At 41.3% G+C, this 25,263-nt stretch overlaps 1 protein-coding gene across 1 annotated transcript in view; it reads right to left on the minus strand.

Moving 5' to 3' along the window:
- The window catches only part of ncam1a (neural cell adhesion molecule 1a), a gene marked incomplete at both ends in the record, with an annotated part of 454,208 nt that overhangs the window by 37,004 nt on the left and 391,941 nt on the right, over positions 1-25,263 (minus strand). The window contains 2 exons of the mRNA XM_083641582.1: positions 2,180-2,360; positions 8,570-8,694. Of these exons, the coding sequence (XP_083497708.1) occupies positions 2,180-2,360; positions 8,570-8,694 (306 nt within the window). The remainder of the gene's footprint in view (positions 1-2,179; positions 2,361-8,569; positions 8,695-25,263) is intronic.

Here is a 25,263-nt window from a genome sequence, read left to right on the forward strand (position 1 = left end):
ATGTGCTGCTCAGGTGTAGTGCAATGGGGAGGCAGCCCCAGTTCAAATGCAACCCTTCCACAGCACACAGCAACAGAGCTACAGAGGGCTGACCGTGACCACTGGGGCAGAGGGGGATTTGCTATGAAGCGAACAAAATGTTCTGTGCCTGATGGATATCATCTGTTCTCACTCTGCTCACTGAACCTGAGTCTGTGAAGGCCAGGAGAGCAGAGTAGCATGACGCAGCACCACAGAGAGGCAAATAATACTCTGCCGCTAGACACTGACTACGTTTACATGGACTGCAATATTCCAATATTCACCCGATTAAGACAATACTCTGAATAAGACACTGCCATGAAAACAACATTTTCTGATGACCTTAACCCGAATAAGGTCATAGTCCTGGTAAACAACAATCAACAACACATCAATCAACAAGACATGTGGAGTATTCCAATCTTAGTCGCATTATTGAAGTGCATTGTAGACATGTAAACACTTTAATCAGACAATGACGTCGCTAAGCCTACATTCAAATTCATACAAATGAAACTTGTGGGTACAGCGTACGTACAGCTTCGGTTGAGCGTTGCTTCGGCGTCCTGTGTGAACGAGGGCTAACACGGTAGAAACATGATCTAAAGAGTTCAGGTTAAATTGAGGAGAACTCCGCAGGACGTAGAGACATCGTGTGGGCATCAGAGCATGTGAGCAGAGCAAGAGGATTTTGGCTGGAGTGGATTTAAAAAATCTGGGACGACGCCTTATCTCCCGCTCCAAGTCCAACCCAGAATGTCTCTTCGGTTTTTTTGTTTCGTTTCTCTGTTGTGATTCAGTTCTCCCTCTCTCTCTCTCTGCTGTGTGTGCACACTGCAGACAGGCTGTGTGCTGTCGGTGTGTCTGTTTGATGACACACACAAACACACACACACACGCACATGCACACGCACATGCACACGCACACGCATATGCACACACACACACACACACACACACACACACACACACACACACACACACACACACACACACACACGCAGAGCAAACTGCATTCAAACACAATGTGGAAACACCACCTTCCCACAGGGTTTTGGGGAGGTGCTTGGAGGTGTGGGTGTGTTTATTTGTGCTTTTAGAATATAACCTCTGTGAAACTATGAGAAAATAACTTTAAATTTCTCTGATTCATCGGCGTTGTTTGCCAGCGCTGCTCGATCGGTCAGCGCTCTCTCTCTCTCTCTCTCTCTCTCGCTCGTGGAGCCGGGGAGGAGGGGCTACTTGAATGCAGTGTGTTTACTAACAGCGACCGACAAATCCTGGAGCGGAGCGCAATGAAATCTGTGTTGAGCACGGAGCGCTGTGGAGTGGAGCGGAGTGAAATCTGTGTTGAGCGCGGAGCGCTGTGGAGTGTGGAGCAGCCGGGAATGGTTCTGAGCGGAGAGAGGTGACAGCTCAGTGAGCGAAGAGTGGCAATTCTCAGCACTCCGCTCACATGCTCTGGTGGGCGTGTGTCTTCAGCCATGAATCAGTGGCATGTAAACGGGAACGTGAATGGAATATTCTATAAGGAACTCGTGTAAACACCTTAATTGAAATATTGTCTTAAAATAAGGTTAATAGTCAGATTTTTCAGTCCATGTAAATGCAGTCAGTGAGTAATCCTGCTCTGCTTTTTCCAGGATTCAACGGTTATTGTTGATTTCTTGCAGCCTGGTCTCTGTTTGTGAAATGAGCACAACTGGACTGAGTCTTTCAAAAGGAAATAATGTGCTCTGCGCAGGAAAAATGAGAGAAATACGTTTCCCCACCAGGAAAGGATTACACGGAGGAGACCAGACTGGAAACAGCTACAGTGTGCCTGTAGTACTTAGACGGTGGCGCTGTAAGGGTGTGTGGACCCGGGTTCAATTCCAAACTGAAGAAGACGTTTTCTGCTGTGAGTCATGTCTTCAGTTTCAGTTTCTAACCATGACTCAAACCTTAACCTAACCTTAAGCAAATTAATTTCAGACTATCACACATCTAACGCTCCCACCCCTAAGGCTTGAATAAGAACCAGGAGGTGTTTGGGGATCCAAATAGAGTCACTTTTGGGGTCACGGTGGCAACGTCTCTGCACTGTGGTTGGTGTGTGTGGATGCTAGGGGGGGGGGGGGGGGGGGGGGGGGGGTGGAGGCTGTGATGGGGATTTTACCTGGGACGGTAGTGGGTTCTGTGGGTGTTCTGAAGGCCAGCACGCCAGCCTCGGACTTGCCCTTCTTATTCTCTGCCACCACGTAGATCTCGTACTCCGTATTCCAGTCCAGGCCGTAAAGCACCACGTGGTCACTGGTTTGGGGGAGGCGGATCTCCGGTTTCCAGTCAGAAACGTGCTTCTGAAAGCGGATGGTAAGGGGAGAGAAACGCATGTTCGTCTGCCATTCTAGACTGAGGGGCACAGGGAGTGGCTTTCTTTATTTCACATACCTGTAGTGTCTTTCCCATGCTCTCATATTCCTCTAGTTGTTATATTTTACATAAACATTGCAAGTCAAAAGTTTGGGGAGATCACATTTTTCTTTATTCTTACTATTTTCCATATTTTAGAATAACAGTAAAGACATCAAAACTAGGAAATGACACAAGGGGAAGTAGGCAGTGACCTTTTTTTTTTAAACAAATCAAAATTATCTTATATATATATATATATATATATATATATATATATATATATATATATATATATATATATATATTTTTTTTTAAGTAGCCGCGCTTTGCCTTGACGGAAGGGCAAAGGCTTTGGAAAGAAATTAACAATCTTAATATGCTTTGCCTTATAAGGTGGTAGTACCACTCAAACACAGGCTGTGCGTCCTACGTTGACTTGGTTTGTAATACAACCGAAGCTGGAATAAAACACATATTTTCCAAACTTACCACTTCAGTCCTACTTCCTTGCTCACATCCAAGTTCCAAGTCCCAAATCTGATATTCTATGAGACTGATACAGCCAGGGAGCACACATAGACAGATACTCTGCGAGGATAATTAACTAGCTAGTGGCTAGCTAGCAGTCGTATACTGATGACGTCACTAGTAGGAGAGACAGTAAACACTACTGCAAGGCACTGTGGGTATTATGGTGACACAGGTTGGCTTAGGAGCTCTCGTTTGTGAGGCTAGCAGGCAGAGGCGGAGTGTTTTGGGGATACGGCTCTAGCTGTGGTATACGCTAAATATACCACAGCTGTGAACCAATCAGATTGCTTGATTTGAGAGTGCCGTTTTATAATTAAGCAATATAGCACGAGAGCAAGTGTGTTGTGGTGAATATATCCCGCTGATAAGCTGTTATCCCACTCGGCCTGCGGCCTCATGGGATAACAGCTTATCAGCGGGATATATTCCACAACACACGCTGCTTGAGTGCTATATTGCTTTTATAAAACGGTTTCCAAGTATAATAATATAATAATAATAATACTATAAGTCCGACTGGCATTTTATTCTGATAGAGTCAGTTGAAACACTACTGTAAGGCGGGACCTCTAGCAAGAAGATAGACGTGCGGGTGATTTGATTGGATCGTTCTGGAGACTGAAGTCGACATTGGCCAATCCTGGCGCTTGCTGAGAGCTTTTTGCAAAGGCCGACACCAGAGCCGTATGCCGACACCAAGTAACGTTACGTCTTATTTAGAAATGCGGGGTTAAGAGTGAGGGCGTGCGAGAGAGGGGTTAAGACATTAGCCCGCGTCTATTCTTGTACAAAACATCATTTTCTGCGAAGTATTAGTAAAGTTATAAGCGAAGATCGATTCACAAGGATCTGAAAGCTGTCTCCGCCATTTTGTTTTTGAGGTAACCAAAGCCTAAGAGAGTTGCGCCATCATGCGTCTGGCTGCAAGCGAGTAGCTTTTTGTTTTGACACTACTGTAAGGCGGGACCTCTAGCAAGAAGATAGACGTGCGGGTGATTTGATTGGATCGTTCTGGAGACTGAAGTTGACATTGGCCAATCCTGGCGCTTGCTGAGAAGCTGAGAGCTTTCTGGAAAGCCCAACACGGAGCTCGAGCGCAGGGCTGCCTTTTAGTAAGAGAGTTGCCATGGCAACCAATAACCCATGGCCATGGGTTATTGAACTCGGTTACTGGAATTATACAATGGCTGTGAACCAATCAGATTGCTTGATTTGAGAGAGCCGTTTTATAATGACTATTAAACAGCCATTATGCTACTAATAGAGAGCCAAAGTCACCGCCTACATCAGGGGTGGGCAACTATTTTTCATGGGGGGCCACATGAGAAACCCAGATTGTTGCCGGGGGCCGAACAAATATTGTCATGCTGTAACCCATGGATGGGCAACTTTGATGATAGAGAGGGCCACAAAAAAATGTCCTCGCTACCAGTTTTTGCTGAGGGCTGAACAGCGCCAGCGTGAAAAATTTCGGGCATTTGAAGCCAGGTTTAGAGGAATAACTAATTTTAAATTAACAGTTGTGATGTCATTATTCAGTCTTAACCACCAATATTTGATCCTTTTCTCACTCACTCCTATGTCACCACCTGCTCTCCCTGCAGGGCTTGAAATTAACTTTTTTCACCACCTGCCAATATGGCTGCTAGATTTTAAAGTTACCAGCCAATTATAATTTCCACTAGCCGAAATGTTTTTCTTTAAATAAACCAGAATATGAGTGGGTTAATTTAAGCATAAGTATCAGTAAGTGGCCCGGGATTCTCAAAGCCTGTGTTGAGGGTCACACAAGAACAAAAATGCACTCTTGAAGCTAAATAAATCCAAAACCAACAAGTTAATTATTTAAATTTCTACTTCAATGTAGAACAGTCATTTCTTACACATGAGATTACTTTTAGCCTAATATTATTGAAAGATATTCCATATTCCAGACTGAAATGCTATAACAGAAGAGTATTGGCCAGAATGACATGAACATTTGGACACTTATTCAGCGGGTATCTTGCATGTTGCGTTCAGGTGCACTGTAAAACATTTTTTTTTTTTTTTTTTTTGCAATTCTATCGCGGGCCCGCGGGCCGTATGTTGCCCATGTATGGCCTACATGTACTTGCTGCTTCTGCACAAGCACCACCATCGAAAAAAATATGAGTGGTGGCGAACGGCGAAAGACAAAAAAAAAGTTGATCCCGTTTTAATTGTGCCATGAAGTACACATGTGATTTTTCCTGAATTTAAAAGATAACTTTGCATGTCAAGAAAGCTGCAGTTTGTCGTAAACCTGAAACGTAACGTTTAGTTTTGTATGAAACAGCTCAATCAACTACATCTCACAATCGCACAATATACCTCACACCAACACCAACATGGCCTGATGTCACTTATGCGACTGGTTGTGTGTAGTCTTTCTGATTTATAACTTATAGAGCAACAGTTTTACGACAAACTACGACTTTCTTGACTTGCGAAGTTATCTTTTAAATTGACAAACATAATATATGTACCTCATGGCACAATTCATACAGGATAAAAAAAATTGTCTCTCGCCATTCACCACCATTCATATGGGGCTCTATCTTCCCCCTGGCCTTAAATTAGCGTTTAAGGCAGGGATGTCAGAGATACGGCCGGCCCGCGGGCAGGTTTCATCCGGCCCGCGAGATGTTTTGGAATATTATTATTTTTATTTTTTTTATTATTATTATTAAATTCGCACCCCATTATCATGAACTACGTGTGGCTAATAAGCAAGCTAAGAGTTCATTCATAAGTTAATTAACCTGCACTACAAGGAAGTATGTCAGTAGGTCATCAGGTGTAAACAAAGCCGCCATGATGCCATGCTGGAATTGAATCGCGCATTCGGCTACCTACCAAAAAACAAAGGAATCAACAAGATGCTGTCGAAAAAGAGAAAGGTTGACACGGAATGCAGGCAGTTTCAAGAGAAATGGAAAGAGCAGTATTTCTTTTGTGAAGTAAATGGATAAATGAGTCGAATTGATTTTAGTAAAAAAAAAATCCGGCCCTCTACCTAATATGAGTCTGACACCCCTGGTTTAAGGCCTGGCGCAGCGCTATTAGTGGGCGTGGTCAGGCGCATTCCCTAATTTGTCCTCGGCGCAAAAGCCGGCGCTAACCCTTTAACCACGCCTTTTAAACTGTGGGCATTGGCGATCTGCAGTAAACCATTCACAGTCTTCCCTTTCAAGCTCCGATTCCACGGAGCGATCCAGTCCGGTTAGACAAGCCCGACCAAAGCGCTCTGAGCTCCCTCCCCTCTTTCATCCCCGTCTGTCTCCATATGTTCCTCAAACAAATCTCACGGCAGATTAAATACAGCAAGCATGTAAATACGCTACACTAGCAAGAGCAAACTGAGAACAATGTTCTAAACGCATCGGCTAGAAAAATATAGCCTATCCTTGGAAGTCATGATGAGATTTAGATTGGTGAAAGTTTGGACATCGTTTTCTCTCGCTGCCTTTTCTTCGCCCCCTCTGCGCGGCAGGTGAGGTAGGATGATGCAACAGCCTCTGAATGACAGGGGCTCAAAACTGTGGTATAACAACTTTTTTTTCATCTGTGATTGTGCCTGCCTAGTGCCTACATATAAATTAATGGACAAAATAGTGATGGTTCTGTAATTCTGTGGTACAGCCTACATTTCAGATCTGATGCTTGCAGTGCACTATAGGGGCAGAAATTGACGCGCAAGAGAGAGGGAGTGAGAGAGAAGGGGGGGGAGAGAGAGTGAGATAGCGGCAGAGTGATTGAATAACACCGTGGGTGCATCCCCGAGGCCGGCGCACTGAATAAGGCCTGGTTTTGAAAAATGCTAACCGCAAAATTAACACCAGTTGGGAAGATAGCTTTAGGCTGGTATTTAAGGCCGAAACGCCCATTCTGGCCTATTCTGGCACTGCGCCACGCCTCTTCAGCGTAAAGCGCATTTCGAGGCGTAAAAACATGACGCTATCTTCCCGAGTCACGGGTAAGCAGGCGCAAAGCATGTTTTTTCGCGTTTAACACCAGTTTAGCGCCTAAGGCCAGGGGGAAGATAGAGTCCATGTTTTCAGATACTGGTCTGTGCAGGCCCCCGACCGGAAGGGGTGGAACTTTGGCTCTCTATATGCATGATAATAACAAGCAACTACTTAATGGTGAGTATGTGTACCTTACTAAAAAGTGTTACTCAATAAAGTGTCATCTAATCTTTAAGAGCAGAGCAGAAACAACAAAGTGGTACGGGGTCACCTCCTCATCCGGTATACACAGCCTTGTATCTGACCAGGTAATGTTTAATGGGCGAGCCTCGCCCTGTATACTCACAGCCTTGTATCTGACCAGGTAATGTTTAATGGGCGAGCCTCGCCCTGTATACTCACAGCCTTGTATCTGACCAGGTAATGTTTAATGGGTGAGCCTCGCCCGGTATACTCACAGCCTTGTATCAGACCAGGTAATGTTTAATGGGCGAGCCTCGCCCTGTATACTCACAGCCTTGTATCTGACCAGGTAATGTTTAATGGGCGAGCCTCGCCCGATAAACTCACAGCCTTGTATCTGACCAGGTAATGTTTAATGGGCGAGCCTCGCCCAGTATACTCACAGCCTTGTATCTGACCAGGTAATGTTTAATGGGCAAGCCTCGCCCTGTATACTCACAGCCTTGTATCTGACCAGGTAATGTTTAATGGGCGAGCCTCGCCCGGTATACTCACAGCCTTGTATCTGACCAGGTAATGTTTAATGGGCGAGCCTCGCCCGGTATACTCACAGCCTTGTATCGGACCAGGTAATGTTTAATGGGCGAGCCTCGCCCTGTATACTCACAGCCTTGTATCTGACCAGGTAATGTTTAATGGGCGAGCCTCGCCCGGTATACTCACAGCCTTGTATCTGACCAGGTAATGTTTAATGGGCGAGCCTCGCCCGGTATACTCACAGCCTTGTATCGGACCAGGTAATGTTTAATGGGCGAGCCTCGCCCGGTATACTCACAGCCTTGTATCTGACCAGGTAATGTTTAATGGGCGAGCCTCGCCCTGTATACTCACAGCCTTGTATCTGACCAGGTAATGTTTAATGGGCGAGCCTCGCCCTGTATACTCACAGCCTTGTATCTGACCAGGTAATGTTTAATGGGCGAGCCTCGCCCGGTATACTCACAGCCTTGTATCTGACCAGGTAATGTTTAATGGGCGAGCCTCGCCCGGTATACTCACAGCCTTGTATCTGACCAGGTAATGTTTAATGGGCGAGCCTCGCCCTGTATACTCACAGCCTTGTATCTGACCAGGTAATGTTTAATGGGCGAGCCTCGCCCGGTATACTCACAGCCTTGTATTTGACCAGGTAATGTTTAATGGGCGAGCCTCGCCCGGTATACTCACAGCCTTGTATCTGACCAGGTAATGTTTAATGGGCGAGCCTCGCCCTGTATACTCACAGCCTTGTATCTGACCAGGTAATGTTTAATGGGCGAGCCTCGCCCTGTATACTCACAGCCTTGTATCTGACCAGGTAATGTTTAATGGGCGAGCCTCGCCCGGTATACTCACAGCCTTGTATCTGACCAGGTAATGTTTAATGGGCGAGCCTCGCCCTGTATACTCACAGCCTTGTATCTGACCAGGTAATGTTTAATGGTGGAGCCCCCGTCGTCCTGCTTGATCCAGTTCACCTGGAGGGAGTTGCCTTTGGTGTGACTCGTGCCCTCAATCTTGGGGGGACTTGGTTCCCCTACACAGCAAAAACAACAGGGAATAATCATTAGTTCACACAAAAATGGCTGATGGGTCAACATCGCCCTTCTTGCAACCTCTGAACACAAATAAACTAACTGTACTTCTAACTTTCCTTCAAAATAAGATTAGGGTATGTGTGTAGTAGGCCTAGCAGGTAAACTATGCTAAATATCAGATGTTGTTGATTGTCAATTATACCTGCCCAACAGATGAATGTGATGCGGTTTTAATTCGCCTTTAATCAAACGATCGGGCATTCTAATTACAGCCACAGAGGGCATTTTGGCAGGATTAAGGCCCAATTATATTCTACGTTAAAGACGGAGACGGACTGTCCGTACTCTGCGTTCAATTCGTGCGTTTTCTGTCCGTCCTCTGAAAGCTTACGGATACGCATGAAAGGCAGCAACACACACTCATGCATTTGACTCTCTACTGCCCACTGGTGGATGTATTGCTTAACATGATACCAACGTAAAAGACGCATGGAAGTATGTGGGCAGTGACGATTACACCGTTTGAAACGGAAGCATTTATTTTCGTATGAAAATGGAGTATAAATGAGCCTTTAGGGTTTTCGTCCATTGTTGGCTGAAAGGAGTTTTTGTGAAATTCTCCCATTAGTCAACATACTCACCAAAATCACCTGTGAGTCCCTCGTAGATTGTTGGCCACACATAGATGATTTTGGTGTGTATGCTAAATTGGTTACAACTGTTATAATCGATCAAAAACTCACTGTATTCCTTTAAGGATAGTGTGAAAGAGAAACAGTCTGGCTAAACTCACTGTATTCCTTTAAGGACAGTGTGAGAGAGAAGCAGTATGGCTAAACTCACTGTATTCCTTTAAGGACAGTGTGAGAGAGAAGCAGTCTGGCTAAACTCACTGTATTCCTTTAAGGACAGTGTGAGAGAGAAACAGTCTGGCTAAACTCACTGTATTCCTTTAAGGACAGTGTGAGAGAGAAACAGTCTGGCTAAACTCACTGTATTCCTTTAAGGACAGTGTGAGAGAGAAACAGTCTGGCTAAACTCACTGTATTCCTTTAAGGACAGTGTGAGAGAGAAACAGTCTGGCTAAACTCACTGTATTCCTTTAAGGACAGTGTGAGAGAGAAACAGTCTGGCTAAACTCACTGTATTCCTTTAAGGACAGTGTGAGAGAGAAGCAGTATGGCTAAACTCACTGTATTCCTTTAAGGACAGTGTGAGAGAGAAACAGTCTGGCTAAACTCACTGTATTCCTTTAAGGACAGTGTGAAAGAGAAACAGTCTGGCTAAACTCACTGTATTCCTTTAAGGACAGTGTGAAAGAGAAACAGTCTGGCTAAACTCACTGTATTCCTTTAAGGACAGTGTGAAAGAGAAACAGTCTGGCTAAACTCACTGTATTCCTTTAAGGACAGTGTGAAAGAGAAACAGTCTGGCTAAACTCACTGTATTCCTTTAAGGACAGTGTGAGAGAGAGAAGCAGTCTAGCTAAACTCACTGTATTCCTTTAAGGACAGTGTGAGAGGGAAGCAGTCTGGCTAAACTCACTGTATTCCTTTAAGGGCAGTGTGAGAGAGAAGCAGTCTGGCTAAACTCACTGTATTCCTTTAAGGACAGTGTGAGAGGGAAGCAGTCTGGCTAAACTCACTGTATTCCTTTAAGGACAGTGTGAGAGAGAAGCAGTCTGGCTAAACTCACTGTATTCCTTTAAGGACAGTGTGAGAAGGAAGCAGTCTGGCTAAACTCACTGTATTCCTTTAAGGACAGTGTGAGAGAGAAGCAGTCTGGCTAAACTCACTGTATTCCTTTAAGGACAGTGTGAAAGAGAAACAGTCTGGCTAAACTCACTGTACTCCTTTAAGGACAGTGTGAGAGAGAAGCAGTCTGGCTAAACTCACTGTATTCCTTTAAGGACAGTGTGAGAGAGAAGCAGTCTGGCTAAACTCACTGTATTCCTTTAAGGACAGTGTGAGAGAGAAGCAGTCTGGCTAAACTCACTGTATTCCTTCAAGGACAGTGTGAGAGAGAAACAGTCTGGCTAAACTCACTGTATTCCTTTAAGGACAGTGTGAGAGAGAAGCAGTCTGGCTGCCATTAGCTAGTCCGTCCTCCAGAGTAATGAACGCTGGTTTGCTGGATAATGAGCCTGCACGCCTTGATTGAACCTGTTAATCTATTACTTTTAATAACATTAACATAGTCTGATGGGAAGGAAGGTCAATGTGCTGTGTGTGTGTGTGTGTGTGTGTGTGTGCGCGTAATGATGTTGACCCTTGAATATGTATACCGTCATGCCATCTCAGACACAGAGGGTTATAAGGGAGGAGACCAATCACCAAAACTCATCAATCATGTAAATATTGGTTACGCACAGTTAGTGCCGATTCTGTTATTAAAGAGACTAAATCAGGATGCTACAGCCCTTGTCTCGCGCTCGCAATCTCACACTGCCAGCCCCAAAAGCAGGCGGCAGATTTGAAATGGAGTGTTTTGGTTGACTTACAGGCTGAGATTCCATCCTTAGTTGTATTGTTCAGTAACAGCCCACTCATTGACTTGTTTGCTGATTGTCTAAGAAGGCATTGGTTCCCAAACTGTGGTCGTGGTCCACGGGGCTCCGCCTGGTGGTCCGCCAGAGAATCTAATTTTTTTTTTTTTTTTTTTTTTTTTTTTTTTACAGACAACAGTTTTTTACATACACATTAACCCTGAGCAGTTGCCGGATTGGGATTCAGATTTTCGGAAATATCGCGATATTTGGGAAACATCACAATTTTGAACATTTACTTTCAGAGGCTGCAGCAGGCTCAATTTTAAAGCCAGAGAGAAGTTTCTGGTATCATATGAAACTAGACGACTTAAGGAATCGATTTGTACCAACCATGTCACGCTAGCTTGTTAGGAAGGTAGCTAAATAACACTCCAAATTTAGGCAAAATTTTGGTGAGGGAATTTTTTTTTTCAAAGGGGTCCTCTTTTTCACAGCCTAATGTTGGCAGGTGTGTGTATGTGTGTGTGTGTGTGTGTGTGTGTGTGTGTGTGTGTGTGTGTGTGTGTGTGAGTGAGTGAGTGTCCATGTGTGTCCATTTTGAACCAGCTAGTAGCCTTATATTGTTATTTAGCCTTTCTGTCAAATCAGCCAATTTAATTTTTGCAGTGGAAGTGGTCCCTGGGAAATTTGGTTTGGTACGTGGTACTTGGTCGGAAAAGTTTGGGAACCCCTGGTCTACAGTATTCTAGAAAAATAAGCTTGGACCTTTTCAGCTTTACATCAAACTGTTGAAACTTTTTTCTTCCCAAATTTGGATCAGGCATTCATGCATAATCAACATGTTCCAATTCATCATTTCTAGTTTCACTGTATTTTGCACTCTACACAACGGCTTGCTTGGCTCTGATCAGCTGAGCATTGCAAAAGACTCCAAGGTGAAGTAGCATCATCAAAGTATAATCAACTATTTTATTGTACTGGTCAATAATTTCACTATGGCTATACCTCCGGTTGTGTCCTACCAGTGTTTTATGTCCCTTATAATTTCACTTGGTGGCGACAATGCATCACATTTTAATCATATAGGCTAGTGTGTTCTGTCAAGTAGCTATGTCACTTTCTATTCCCATCAGATGATAGTTTTACATTCTGGTGTGTTTAGAGTCCACAGGCATGCCATTCTTGCTATGGCCTAACATTAAAAAATACAATTTGAGAGACTCAAACATGACTACAAATAGAATGGCCTGCCTCAGGACTCTTGAGTCGACCAGGGCAAAGCAAAAAATGGGATGGGCTAATAAAAAAAACATTAGCCAGCCAGCCACTTATGCCAGCGCATTCTGATCAATTGAAAATGCATTAATTACCTAAATTAATCAGCTTACTAAAATGCCCCAGAACAGGTTTTTAATTCTAAAATCTCTACACTGGCCTTTGATCATTTTTATGTTCTGTTCTTGTTTTTTAAATCTCTTAACTTTCTGGCACAAATGTATTTATATGCTATACTTGTACCATATGAGTCATAACTCTTACCTTCCATACTCAAATGTCCCCTATTATAAGAATTCAACATTCTCTATTTAGAAACAAATATCATTAAGGATGTTCGATAAATACATTGTTAAAATTAGATGTTGTTTAAGAGTGGTTACAATTTAAAGTTATTGCATTTTCAAAAAAATCCAACCTGAAATCCGTCCAATCAGGCCAGTTTGCAGTTTATGTTGCCGGCCAGTGAAGGTCAAAGTATTGTGGGAACTCTCAATTAATTTCTTTCAATTGAACTAATTCAAACATCATGAAAAATATGACTCCTATCCTGAACCATAGCAGTTTTTGGAGTAATTCTATGGCCTTTCTTTGTCCTTTTTGAGAGTTGAAAGAACATGTTCTCAGTCCTGTCAGTTGTTTTGCAGCTGCACTAGTTAACCGTGTTATGTGGACATACAAACGTGGTTTTGACTGATATGAGGGTGAATAATGACACCATTTTCATTATTGGGGGAATTATTCTTTCAAAAAAGCCGTGTTCACGGTTTTCCAGCCATAGGCATCATAACTGACAGTAATGTTGTTTTTGTCCCCCCCTTCTGCTGGTCTACAAAGTCTAAATGTATGAAGGGCTATTTTGCCCCTTATTTTCTTTCTTCTTGTTATTTTGCCCCCTGATATTATAATTTTTGGTATATTATCTTATCGACTAGGAGACCAGAAAACTACTCTGTTCCTCAGTCAATAATGGGCTTTGTTCTTTTGACTGGAGTAATGATGCAATGTTCACCATGAGTGTATTCATTATATACAATTTTACAGTAATAAAAGTATAACACTTTATTTTCCAGGTTGGCTACTTCCTAATAATTTCATAGAAAGGAGCTGATATGGAGCTGTACGTTTACATCTGTCATGTGAGGTTATAAATCACAGATAATTAAATAATTCACCAACTACGGTAACAGTTTACATTAAGTGTTCATTATGTTAACTAATGCATTTATCAACATGGGTAACGCTTTATATTAAGGTCCTTGTAATAAGCGTTAATAGGTAATAAGGCCCTTATAATGTGTTTAACACTTATGTGTTAATAAGACTATACAAGTGTTAATAATAGTATCATAAATGTTTATTTTTAGATTATAAGACATTTATAAGCACTTATAAGTCTTGTTAAGTTTATTGAGTGCTTAAGAATGTTAATAAAAGCCTTATGAATTTATTATAATTGTTTATAATAGCATTACAAACACATTTATTGAGTTTTATTAACTTCCCCATGATGTCATTGGTGAACCTTTACTAAGCTTTTGTGTGGCTTCAGTAAGGTTAATAAATACTTTATTATTCATTTAGTACAGTAGCATTTAACTATGCACTTATTAAGTTACTGTATCTGCTTTTTGCAGCTACTGGATTTAAAGGAAGAACAATGCCTTAAGGTTAATAAATCCTTATACTGTATGTTATGTGTTAATAAGCACCTTATGAGGGCATTACTACCTATTAATTAACACTTATTACAAAGACATTAATATAAAGCATTACCCCAACATGAATCAAACATGAATAACAACATTAACAAACATTAGTTAATGCTAAATGTGCATGACCAACTGAATTAATATTGTTATACATGTTTGTTAATGTTAACATGAATTGCACATGGACAGTGACATTAACAAAGATGCGTTCAAATTAAATCCACAATAAACTGTAATGCTATTATATGTGTACTCTATCTTCATGTAATACTTAAACATATCCTGGAATAAACTAAAGTGAGTAATCACAAGAAGCATTACCTAATGTGAATTCATGACATTTGGTATACCTGTTGTAAAGTGTAACCTATCCATGTATTACTTAAATATATCCTGGCGGAGTACTTACTGTTAATATACATGTTAGTAAATGCAATGGTCATTACCATTTAATGTAAAGTGTTACAACAAATATTAATTTCCTTATAAGTGAATAATGTCTTTGCTTTTCAGCCCCCCTTCAAGGAAATTAACAGTTTATCAATTCTATCTAACTAACTACTACAAAATATCCCCTATTGGTACACAAATCACGGTTCTTTCCAGGAGACCTCAGAAGAAATGAACAGTTACACATCTACTGCTTTCTAGGAAATTATTAGGAAATAGCAGGACCTGTAAATTAAAGTGTTACTGTTTTGTTGGCAAGCCGTTGTTAGAAAGAAAGGCATGCATTTCAAATTGACACATAAAAATGTAAAATTCCCAGTCCAGTGTGAATTTGTCCACACTTGATGCACTCCAAACACTTCCAACATCAGTTGCAGTGAATCAAACGAGTATGCATGAAAGCACTTGTTCTTGATCTTAGGTAAATTATCTGAGAGCGACGGTCTGAAAAATGCATTCCACTAGACTGTCTCAGAGTAAGCATGGCAGGTGCAGGAAGTAAATCAGACACTAGACTGTCTCAGAGTAAGCATGGCAGGTGCAGGAAGTAAATCAGACACTGTTAGTTAGGAAGAACCGCAGTCAAATGGCAGCATGGAGACAAGAGTTATATGCAACATGGTTGTCCATGACCATCATTCTCGGATAGGTTAAGTTTTCCTGAGGCTAAAATGGAGAAAGAGGTGTTAGGATTGAACATGAGTTATTAAAACTTAAAATAAAATAAATAATAATAATACATGCAATATCATATAAAAAACCTCTGTTATTCAATGCGTAATGATTCTGTAATTTTGGACCTCGGCTGTCTGGATTCATCTGATGCAACAATACCTGCTGAACAAAAGAAAGAATAGGAATACACAAAATTGGATTTTACTTTTGCCGATATCCGATATGGCAATATTTTCCAACTCTTCTGGGAGATTGCCGTTGCTGATATACAGTATGCTCACATTTCCCCGCACCTAATTTCAGAGAGCATTAACACTCTCCTGTATAGTGGAATGAACACACTATTATGCCTATACTCTTATCGTGATGGCCCACTGGAAGATGCAGGCATAAATACAATGCTTTTCAAAATGTATATTGACTGGGCAAAATTAGAAAACGACTTTAACTATGTAAAAAATTGTTATGTAATTTTTTTTTAAACATGTTTAACATTTTCTTTCAGAGAAAACTGAACATTTGGGCGTAATTAAAGCATAACTTTATCGGCAAAAATGTTAGTTTTGGGGCGATGCCAATACTGTATGGCATTATCGGCCTATACTGATGACGTGCAGATATCATTGTGCATCCCTACTTTTAAATATAGTACGAGTATTGTCACATCAGATGAATGAACAAAAATGTATATTTTTCATTCTCAGAGGATACATGTGAATAACACAAGAGGCATTAAGAAAACAAGACACTAACAGACAGCAACACATGCAGACAGACCAGACCTTTATATCAGAGACAGTGAAACAAAGTGGAAGAAGGATGTGACAAGAACACCAAGTTGCATGCATGCAGTAACAGATGCATGCTGTTAGTCCATTCAGTAAAACACTCAGAATAGTCGATTAGTTGGAGGGGGAGGGGGAATAAATCAATTAAAAGAATTAACTTCCATGGGTGGGTGAGAGGTATACATTCAAATGTGCGTGCGGGTGCAGTTTGCAAACAGTGGCACTTTGAGGCTGCTAGCATAATGTTTAAATGTGATATAAAAAATATATATGCAATTTTCATATACCAGGGTATCTGCAGGTTTCAGAGAGATTTGAGACTTTTTAAGATTTTGATGCTACCTGGAATTGAATTGAAAGGTCCCACTTTCTACACTTTTCAGTTTGATTTGACATCTTGAGGCCCATTCAAAGCTGGGTGTGGGGTGTCATGTATACCAAAAACACTCAATCCATTTTTGCGCATTACAGCATCTCTCTGAGCTTTACCAAGAACAAGCCGTTTCTGTCACTGTGCCTTTAAGGCTCATTATATCAATGACCCATCTGTTCTGATTGGCTAACCATGTGAGACACGTGAGTTTTCTTAAATGGATTGTGTGGATTGACCTAGTTTGCCTTGGGATGTTCAATTTTTTACCGTATAATGATGTATAATTACAATAATAAATAATAATAATGATAATAATAATAATAATTATTATAAGTATAGAGACAGTCCGCATGTCTGGGAACGCGCATACGGGCCCCTATTCTCCCACAGGCCTTCGGCGCTAAAACGGGCCTTAAACGCAAAAAAACGTTCCTTGCGCCTGCCTCGGGAAGATATCAACATGGCTTTACGCTGGCAAATGCGCTTTAGGCGGAATGGGTGTGGCGCTCTCCCTGAATGGGCGAGAATGGGCGTGTCGGCCTTAAATGCCGGCCTACTGATATCTTCCCAACTGGCGTAAATTTAGCGCTTTGTGCTTTTGAAAACCAGGCCTATTCAGTGCGCCAGTTGCGAGGAGCGCTCTTCTGCCTCTTCTCTGTCACCCTTCTCTCTCTCTCTCTGACTCCCTCGCTCAGACAGACACAACACACTTCCCATAGGAAAAATAAGTTGTAAGTTCACTGCCTGGCATGTCCCAGCATGCATTGTGGTACTCCATTTCGCTACTAAATAGCAACCAAATGAGCCGAAATATATAAAGGTAGATCTAAATAATGTGTAATGGTAACACAACCTGCAATTGTAGAACATTTCAATATTGGACCAAATAAAACATCGAAATGAAAACACCACCCTATGTGAAACATATACAGTGGCCCCTATCGTTGCATCGGCGCAGTTTCTAGGCCGAGCGGCAGGCGCAGATCAAAGCAGTGGGCGTGGAAAGGCGCACTTGATATCGTCGTGCTGGCGCTAGATGCAGCCCAAAGCATTACAACCACGCCTTTTAGGCGTAAAATTATGCACCGTCATGCTCATTGGATAAGTGCAATAAACGAATCGCACGCTTGCCTTTTTAGCTCCAATTCCAGTGATCCCGCAAAACCAGACGAAAGCCAAACGCTCTGCCCCCCCCCCCCTCCCTTCATCCAGCCTGTCTGTCTGCATTATAGGCTATTATTCCATATTATTATGCTTCTCAAACCAATCTAACTGCAGTTTCAATACTGCAAGCATGTAAATACGCTACACTATAGCAAGATCAAAGTGAAAATAATGTTCTATGCATCAGCTAGAAAAATATAGCCTATTAGATTGGTGAAAGTTTGTCCAGAAAGATATCATTTTCTCTCGCCTGCTGCAGGAAGGATGATGCACATAAATATACCCTACATTATGTCAAGTCATTGCATAAATGTGTTTTTATTGTAAAACTAAATGTGAAATAGGGCCAAGTTATTGGAGGGACATCACAGTATAGCAGATGCCATTAGAAGCGCGTTCCGAAGCGCGTTCCGCTGTTACTTCTCTAAATCACGTTAACTCGACAAGGGGTATATATAGGCCCAGGAAGACAAATATATGTTTCACATAGGGTGGTGTTTTCATTTCGAGGTTTTATTTGGTCCAATATTGAAATGTTGACAATGGCAGGCTGTGTTACCATTACACATTAATTTAGAACTACCTTTTATATCTATTTTGGCTCATTTGGTGGCTATTTAGTAGCGAAATGAAGAAACACAATGCATGCTGGGAACTCAGAGAGAGAGAGAGAGAAGGGTGACAGAGAAGAAGCAGTGAAGGCACAGAATAGGCCTGCTTTACAAAAGCGCAAAGCGCTAAATGTAGGCCAGGTCCCAAGATATCACTAGGCTGGTATTTAGCGCCGACACGCCCACTTTGGGACTGCGCCACGCCCATTCGGCCTAAAGCGCATTTGGCAGCCTAAAGCCTATTGCTATCTTGCCGAAACAGGCGCAAGGCACGTTTTTTTGCGGTTAAGGCCCGTAATAGCGCCGATGGCCTGTGGGAGAATAGAGCCCAGTATGTCCTCCTGGGCCTATTCATAGCTTTCAAGGGGCGTTACGTGCTGCCGGGAACACCCACCTGGCGGTCAAAAAAACAACTTGCCAGCCGTGTCGACTAGTTTCTCACGCTGTGTAGGGGAAATGCAAATAGCTTTTTTTTCTACCATCAAAGTACACACGTCTTTGCTCTTTGCGGCCAACATTTCATCAAAGGTAAGCTCAAGTAACGTTACAATAATGATTAATACCCCGTTAACGTTACTTGAGCTTACCTTTGATGAAATGTTGGCCGCAAAGAGCAAAGACGTGTGTACTTTGATGGTAGAAAAAAAAGCTATTTGCATTTCCCCTGCCCAGCGACTGAACCACTCGCACAAATCCACAACCTCCTCCTTTCTTTCTCCGACGGGATTCTGTGAAAGCACAAGCCAGGCGTGTCTCCTCGTCGGTTTAGTGCAACCGATAGCACAACAGGTAGGCTATCGGCACTTTGGCTGAACAAACACTACACAGCGTGAGAAACTAGTCGACACGGCTGGCAAGTTGTTTTTTTGACCGCCAGGTGGGCGTTCCCGGCAGCACGTAACGCCCCTTGAAAGCTATGAATATATATCCCTTGTCGATTTAACGTGATTTAGATAAGTGACAGCGGAATGCGCTTCTACTGTCATGTGCTATACTGTGATGTCCGCTCCAATAACTTTGCCCTACTTCACATTTAGTTTTACAATAAAAACACATTTATGCAATGACTTTACATAATGTAGGGTATATTTATGTGCATCATTCTACCTGCAGCAGGGGAGAGAAAACGATATCTTGCTGGACAAACTTTCACCAATCTAATTAATCTTATCATATAGGGATAGGCTATATTTTTCTAGCTGATGCATTTAGAACATTCTTTTCACTTTGATCTTGCTATAGTGTAGCGTATTTAGCCTACATGCTTGCAGTATTTAAACTGCAGTTAGATTGGTTTGAGAAGCATAATAATATGGAATAATAGCCTATATATGGAGACAGACAGACGGGATGAAGGGAGGGGGGGGGGCAGAGGCTTGGCTTTGTCTGGTTTTACCGGATTTCTCCTGGAATTGGAGCTTAAAAGGCAAGCGTACTGCACTTCTCCAATGAGCGGACTGTGCATAATTTTACGCTTAAAAGGCGTGGTTATAATGGTTGAGGCTGCGTGTAGCGCCGATACCAAGATAGCGAGTGCGCTGGTCCACACCCACAAACTGCGCTAGGCAGCCTAGCGCTAGGCCTTAAACGCAGTTTCTACGCCGATTGCAACGATAGGGCCCACAGGCTCTAGGAACGCCCACAATAGACGCTGGGTTAGCCTGGGGGCGGGGTCAGGGTGGGGTAAATTCCCCCGTTCTATCCATTCAGCAAAGTTAGAATTTAGCTGATAGCCCAGCCCAGGCAGACACGATCGGGGATTTAACCACCGCACTAAACGCACATCTGAGCAGACGTCTTGTGTTCTGCTCTAGAACCCCCAAACATGTAGTTTAGAGCCGCAGCACGGTCTTTTGGTGAGTCAGCCCATGAGATATATCGGCGGTTTTACCCCACTCGCGCGCCAGCCGTATAACATTTTGTTGGCGTTCCCAGACATGCAGACTGTCTCCATACTAATTATATGTATTAATCTAAGCGTGGGCATGCAGTGCAAATAAACCTGTAATTGCACAGTGAAAAAATAACTGGATTTGAGACATTTTAATTAAGCTCTTAGAATTTGATAATGTAAGATTTCTTCAGACTTTTTAAGAAATCTGTGGATACCCTGTATAAGCATGATGTGCTAAGTAAGGCCTCCTGTCCAAAAGTGGCTGTAAGTATTGAAAAAGTGGGGGCAGATTTAGAGGTCAACCATCCGATTTTCTCCAACTTGAGCTGATATCTTGGCCTATACCCTGTGGTAAAAAGGCATAATGGGAAGGTAGGCCTGTATTATTCTTTTGTGAGTACAATGGAGGATAAGCATAAAGAGGGACATATTCAGCTATAGTGGAAAGAGAAAAATAGAAGCAGTCTCAAGATGAATGGTTGGAGATGAAATATGGTCGCTAAGTACAGGTTGACCAAAGTTAAAGAACAGCCTACAGGTGGATGAAAAAAAAATGAACTGAATGTCAGTGTCGCTAATGAAAAAAAAGTCTAAATGGTCGATGCTGCTCTTATCTCAAAACAAAAATGATTTTTTTTTTACCTTCTGTTCACCAGCGGAGACGACATCATCAGCACCATGCAAGAGCCACATGACAAAGTCACATGATACGCACGCACATGATTGGTTGAAAGGGGAGGTTGGGGGGTGGAGGGGGAGGGGGGGCACATGTAAAATACAAAACAGTTTTGAAATGAGGTAAACATGTAAACATAATAAAACCAAACAAGAATGTTAAAGACAAAATGGTAGAAAATACACAAACGACAAAAAGAAATACATGAATTGAAATTTCAACACATTGAATACACATTAAAAAAAACATGTCTACTGAATATATGAATGCATTTGCAGACATGTAGTTTTGGTTGTGGCCAACAATAGATTAATAAATTAATAAATTAAATAATGTATTTTAAGTCCACTCCTTGAAATACCTTACAACCAAAACTATACACCTAGAACTGCCTCATGCATCCAGCTAATTAAAACAGTTTTTCCTTTTACTTGTATTCAATGACACAAAAGCATGCTATTATGCACTTTCTTACAGAGAAGTCTAAAAGGAAAAGAAAAGAAAAATCTATTTTTACATAGCACTTTAATGCCCAATCCGGAATTGAACTACTGTATATTGTTACTGTTTCTTTATTTCAATTTATTGTTTTTCTATTGTCTCACTGACACCTACCTCTTTGTGTGTTATGTTATTTTGTTGTTGTTGTTGTTGTGGTTGTTGTCATTGCTGTCATTGATATTGATGTTGCTGCTGTAATGCCTGAATTTCCCCTTGGGGATAAGTACTCTATCTATCTATCATATAGCCACCTCTAGCATTACAGTTGAATGAATACATTTGCACACTGTTAAAAGTTGATTGAATAAGCTCTTGCTATGGAAACTGGCAGCATGACAGCTAAATAAAACTGTACTTTGAAGCTGTCAATACTTAATTTCTATTTGTAGGTTTACAGAAACAAATATACTGTATTTGCAAAAATCCCGGATTGGGGCTTAAACATGAAGCCGTCAGTTTGTTTTGTTCGTAGCGGCGTGTGCAGTCAAGAGGAAAGTCTGCATTATTGGCAATACAAAACATGCCTGAAATGAATAAATATGATTCACGACACAGCAGAACGACAGTATGAACACATGAAGCATTAGAGAAACACAAGTCAGGTCTGCATCAGATGAAGGCTTTGGACTTAAAACAAGGTTCCCACACCTTCTTAAACATCAAATTCAAGGACTTTCCAAGCCCACTTGCCTCAAATTCAAGGACCCAACACGGCATCGTTTGAGACACGGATCAAGTTGAATTACTGTTACACCACTGAGGATTTTTATAATGAGAACTAGCAGGCTTTACAGAAGCTCACGGACAACAATTAAAAAAGGAGGGGCTTGAATGTGTGAACGCTTCTCAACTGCTGTGTTACACCTATTTACTCACATTAAGTTAAAAAAAATCTTCGATTCTTGCACAAAATATAGCATAGATTCAAGCACTGTCAATTCCCCGTCTATTTCTATCTATTTTCAAAAACCTTCAAGGCCTTGATCTAACCCCCCCCCCAATTCACACCCTTTCAAGGATTTGAAAGACCCGTGGGAACCCTGCTCTACTTGCAGAGATGCACAATAGCTTCCAGAGCATGGATAGTGTTGCCCTACATTCTAAAAATCTGATGCAAACCCAGGCCTATACAGTATGAGAAATGCGTTTGAAAGTGTTTTTCAAAAGGAAGAGAATTAATTAGGAGCACTGCATGAACATAGATCTTAGTTTCTACAGCTGAAAGACAAGTAAAATGAGCGACATTAGACATACTTACTGCTCGTAACAAACACATCCAATTTACACAACAAGCTCAAACATTGCTTTACACTTTGTGTGAACCACAAATGAAAGCGCCCAGCGTTAGACGGGGCATTCCACTCTACTACTCAATCAATTCTATGTCAGTGAAAAGATTGTTAGCATTTATTATATTAGGCAAGTCGAAGGGGTACATTCTATGTTGGTTTTTTCTATCTTGATGTTGCAGCACACCGACACACAGGGAAGATGTACAAATATTCGTGTATGCAAGACAGAAACACATGCACACATCTAATGTCAGCTATGACCACAAAAAACAAACACACAATCATATACATGTAGCAATATATTTCATGTGCTAATGTCCCAATTCACTTCATTAACCCTCTGAGACAATCCATGTCACACCAACTGTCAGAGAACTTAAAAAAGTACGGTACTGTTTTTGTGTAAAAAACAAAAACAAAAAAGGGTGTGAGGGGAAGGAAACCTTACATTTGCAATTGTAATGCTCAGAGCATGCACTGCTGATCTGGCTAATATAATGCACTAGGGATGTCAATTTTCGGTTAATTTCACTTTCGATTAACCGACGCTAATAATCGATTAACCTATCGGTTAATTCATAATTTTTTAATATATATAAAAAAATAAAAAATAAAAAATGTTTTTTTTTTTTTTTGTCTATTTACTCAATGAACTCATGCCCAAACAAGGCGTGTCTATTTAGATGCTGAAATGTTAATGCTTTTTGTGTTAGAATTTCTAACACAAAAAGCATTAACAAGCATTAACAAAAAGCATCAACATTTCAACACAAATTCTTTTTGTGTTAGAATTTCTAACACAAAAAGCATTAACATTTCAGCATCTAAATAGACACGCCTTGTTTGGGCATGAGCTCATTGAGTAAATAGACCAAAAAAAAAAAAAAAAAAAATTTTTTTTTTTTTTTTTTTTTTAATATTAACTGATAGACCGACAGCAATAACCGAACAACGACGTTAGCGACGGTTAATCGATTAACGGTTAACCGTTGACATCCCTATAATGCACATTACATTACACTAACTGAAGGAACAGTATGGTGGCTCATGTTTACGGAGAAATACAGCAGTAGCGTGCGAGCTGCTGATCTCACTACTTTATTTCTACCAGGCTGCTGTGCCTTCCAGGAGGATATCAGTGAAGATGATCTGCAGTGTATGACTGGAATAGCAGCTCTATCAGACTCCAGCATGAACATCACATCACATCACATCACATTATACTGCTGGACCGATGAAAATATCAATTCTGAGTTTTGTTTATTTATTTATTTCTAGGTTGGCTGATGTTGTCTTGTAGAGAAAATCAACAAAATAATGACAATTTCTCTAAGCTTGTGTCCTGCTCTCATTATGTGCGGTAAACTGCATCAGAAAAGATTTTACACTACTGAGCATACCTAACCACAGAGATTCCTATTGGTAATCTAAGAGGGTTTTTAAGCAGAAGAATGGGTCGATCTTGTCTCGTGCAACCTCACTTTGAATGAAACAATATTTTTAAATAAAAAATGTGTTTTCAATGTCAAAACTTACTGCAGACAAGCAAATATTGGCTACTGTATGCACACATAAGTATCTCTAGTAGTATACTGTCCAAATATAAGTATCTCTAGTAGTATACTGTCCAAATATAAGTATCTCTAGTAGTATAGATGTTTCCATCCATTGGAATTTTATTTTCCCCTACAAAGAATGTAGGTCTGCTCATTAACTTATGTTGATGGGGTAAGTGTCTAGGCTCTACCTTCTTTCCATTGATACTGTTTTTTTCTGATAGCCTTGCACTTGCATATACTGGAATTCCTCTCCTTCTACTGTACATGAGATTATGAGACCTTTTTGTTTACTGACGGGGCTACAGTGAAACAAAGAGCTAACCCATAATGTAGATGGCACAGACGTAGACATGAGTATGGATGGGTGAGGAGCTAACCATAGTTATGGTATGCAGAGAGGCTAAAAGGTGTAGTAAAAGGTTGGGTTTGGTTATTCGCAGGAAGGGGGGTAGCCCCGTTGTTTTGGAAAGCCACGCAGCATGCTTCAAGGTAAATCGTCACTGTCTCAACATGCTGTGCAATCCACCAATCACACTTGAAGGACCCAAGTCCAGATTGGCCCATTGGTCAACTTACAGAATCAGAATGAGCATAATTAGAAATCAGAATTAGATTCATTGGCCAAGTTAAGTTTGCAAATACAAGGAATTCAGCTTGCTCCCCATGGGCAAAAATAAAACCACACACAATTATAGTATTATTACAGTAGGCTATATAGAAAATGTTAGAAATGAGGAAATAGTTTACGCGGTAGTACCTGTATATAAAAAACAATATACAAGTAGTTAGAAAAAAGGTAGAGTGATCCATGCTAACAATGTAGCATACACTATGCTGAGTATATTGGCCACCAGCATTATTTCAAAATTGAGAAAATGAGTTTTGTAGTGAGTCTAAATAAGTCTAAATCTAAATGGGGAATCGTTTTAATGATATGAGTCTGTCTATCAGTTTTGAGCAGCACATTCCTTGTTTCCATAAGTGAAGTTGACAGGTATAATAAATATTAAACAACTTATTATTAAAATGTCTGCTGTCTGTCTATGAGTCAACATAGTGCAAGCTAAAGTGTTAGCATGGAACACTGGAACTAATAGTACATGGGTGACT

The sequence above is a fragment of the Poromitra crassiceps genome (genome assembly GCF_964638095.1).
Source record: "Poromitra crassiceps genome assembly, chromosome: 1".
NCBI lineage: Eukaryota > Metazoa > Chordata > Actinopteri > Beryciformes > Melamphaidae > Poromitra > Poromitra crassiceps.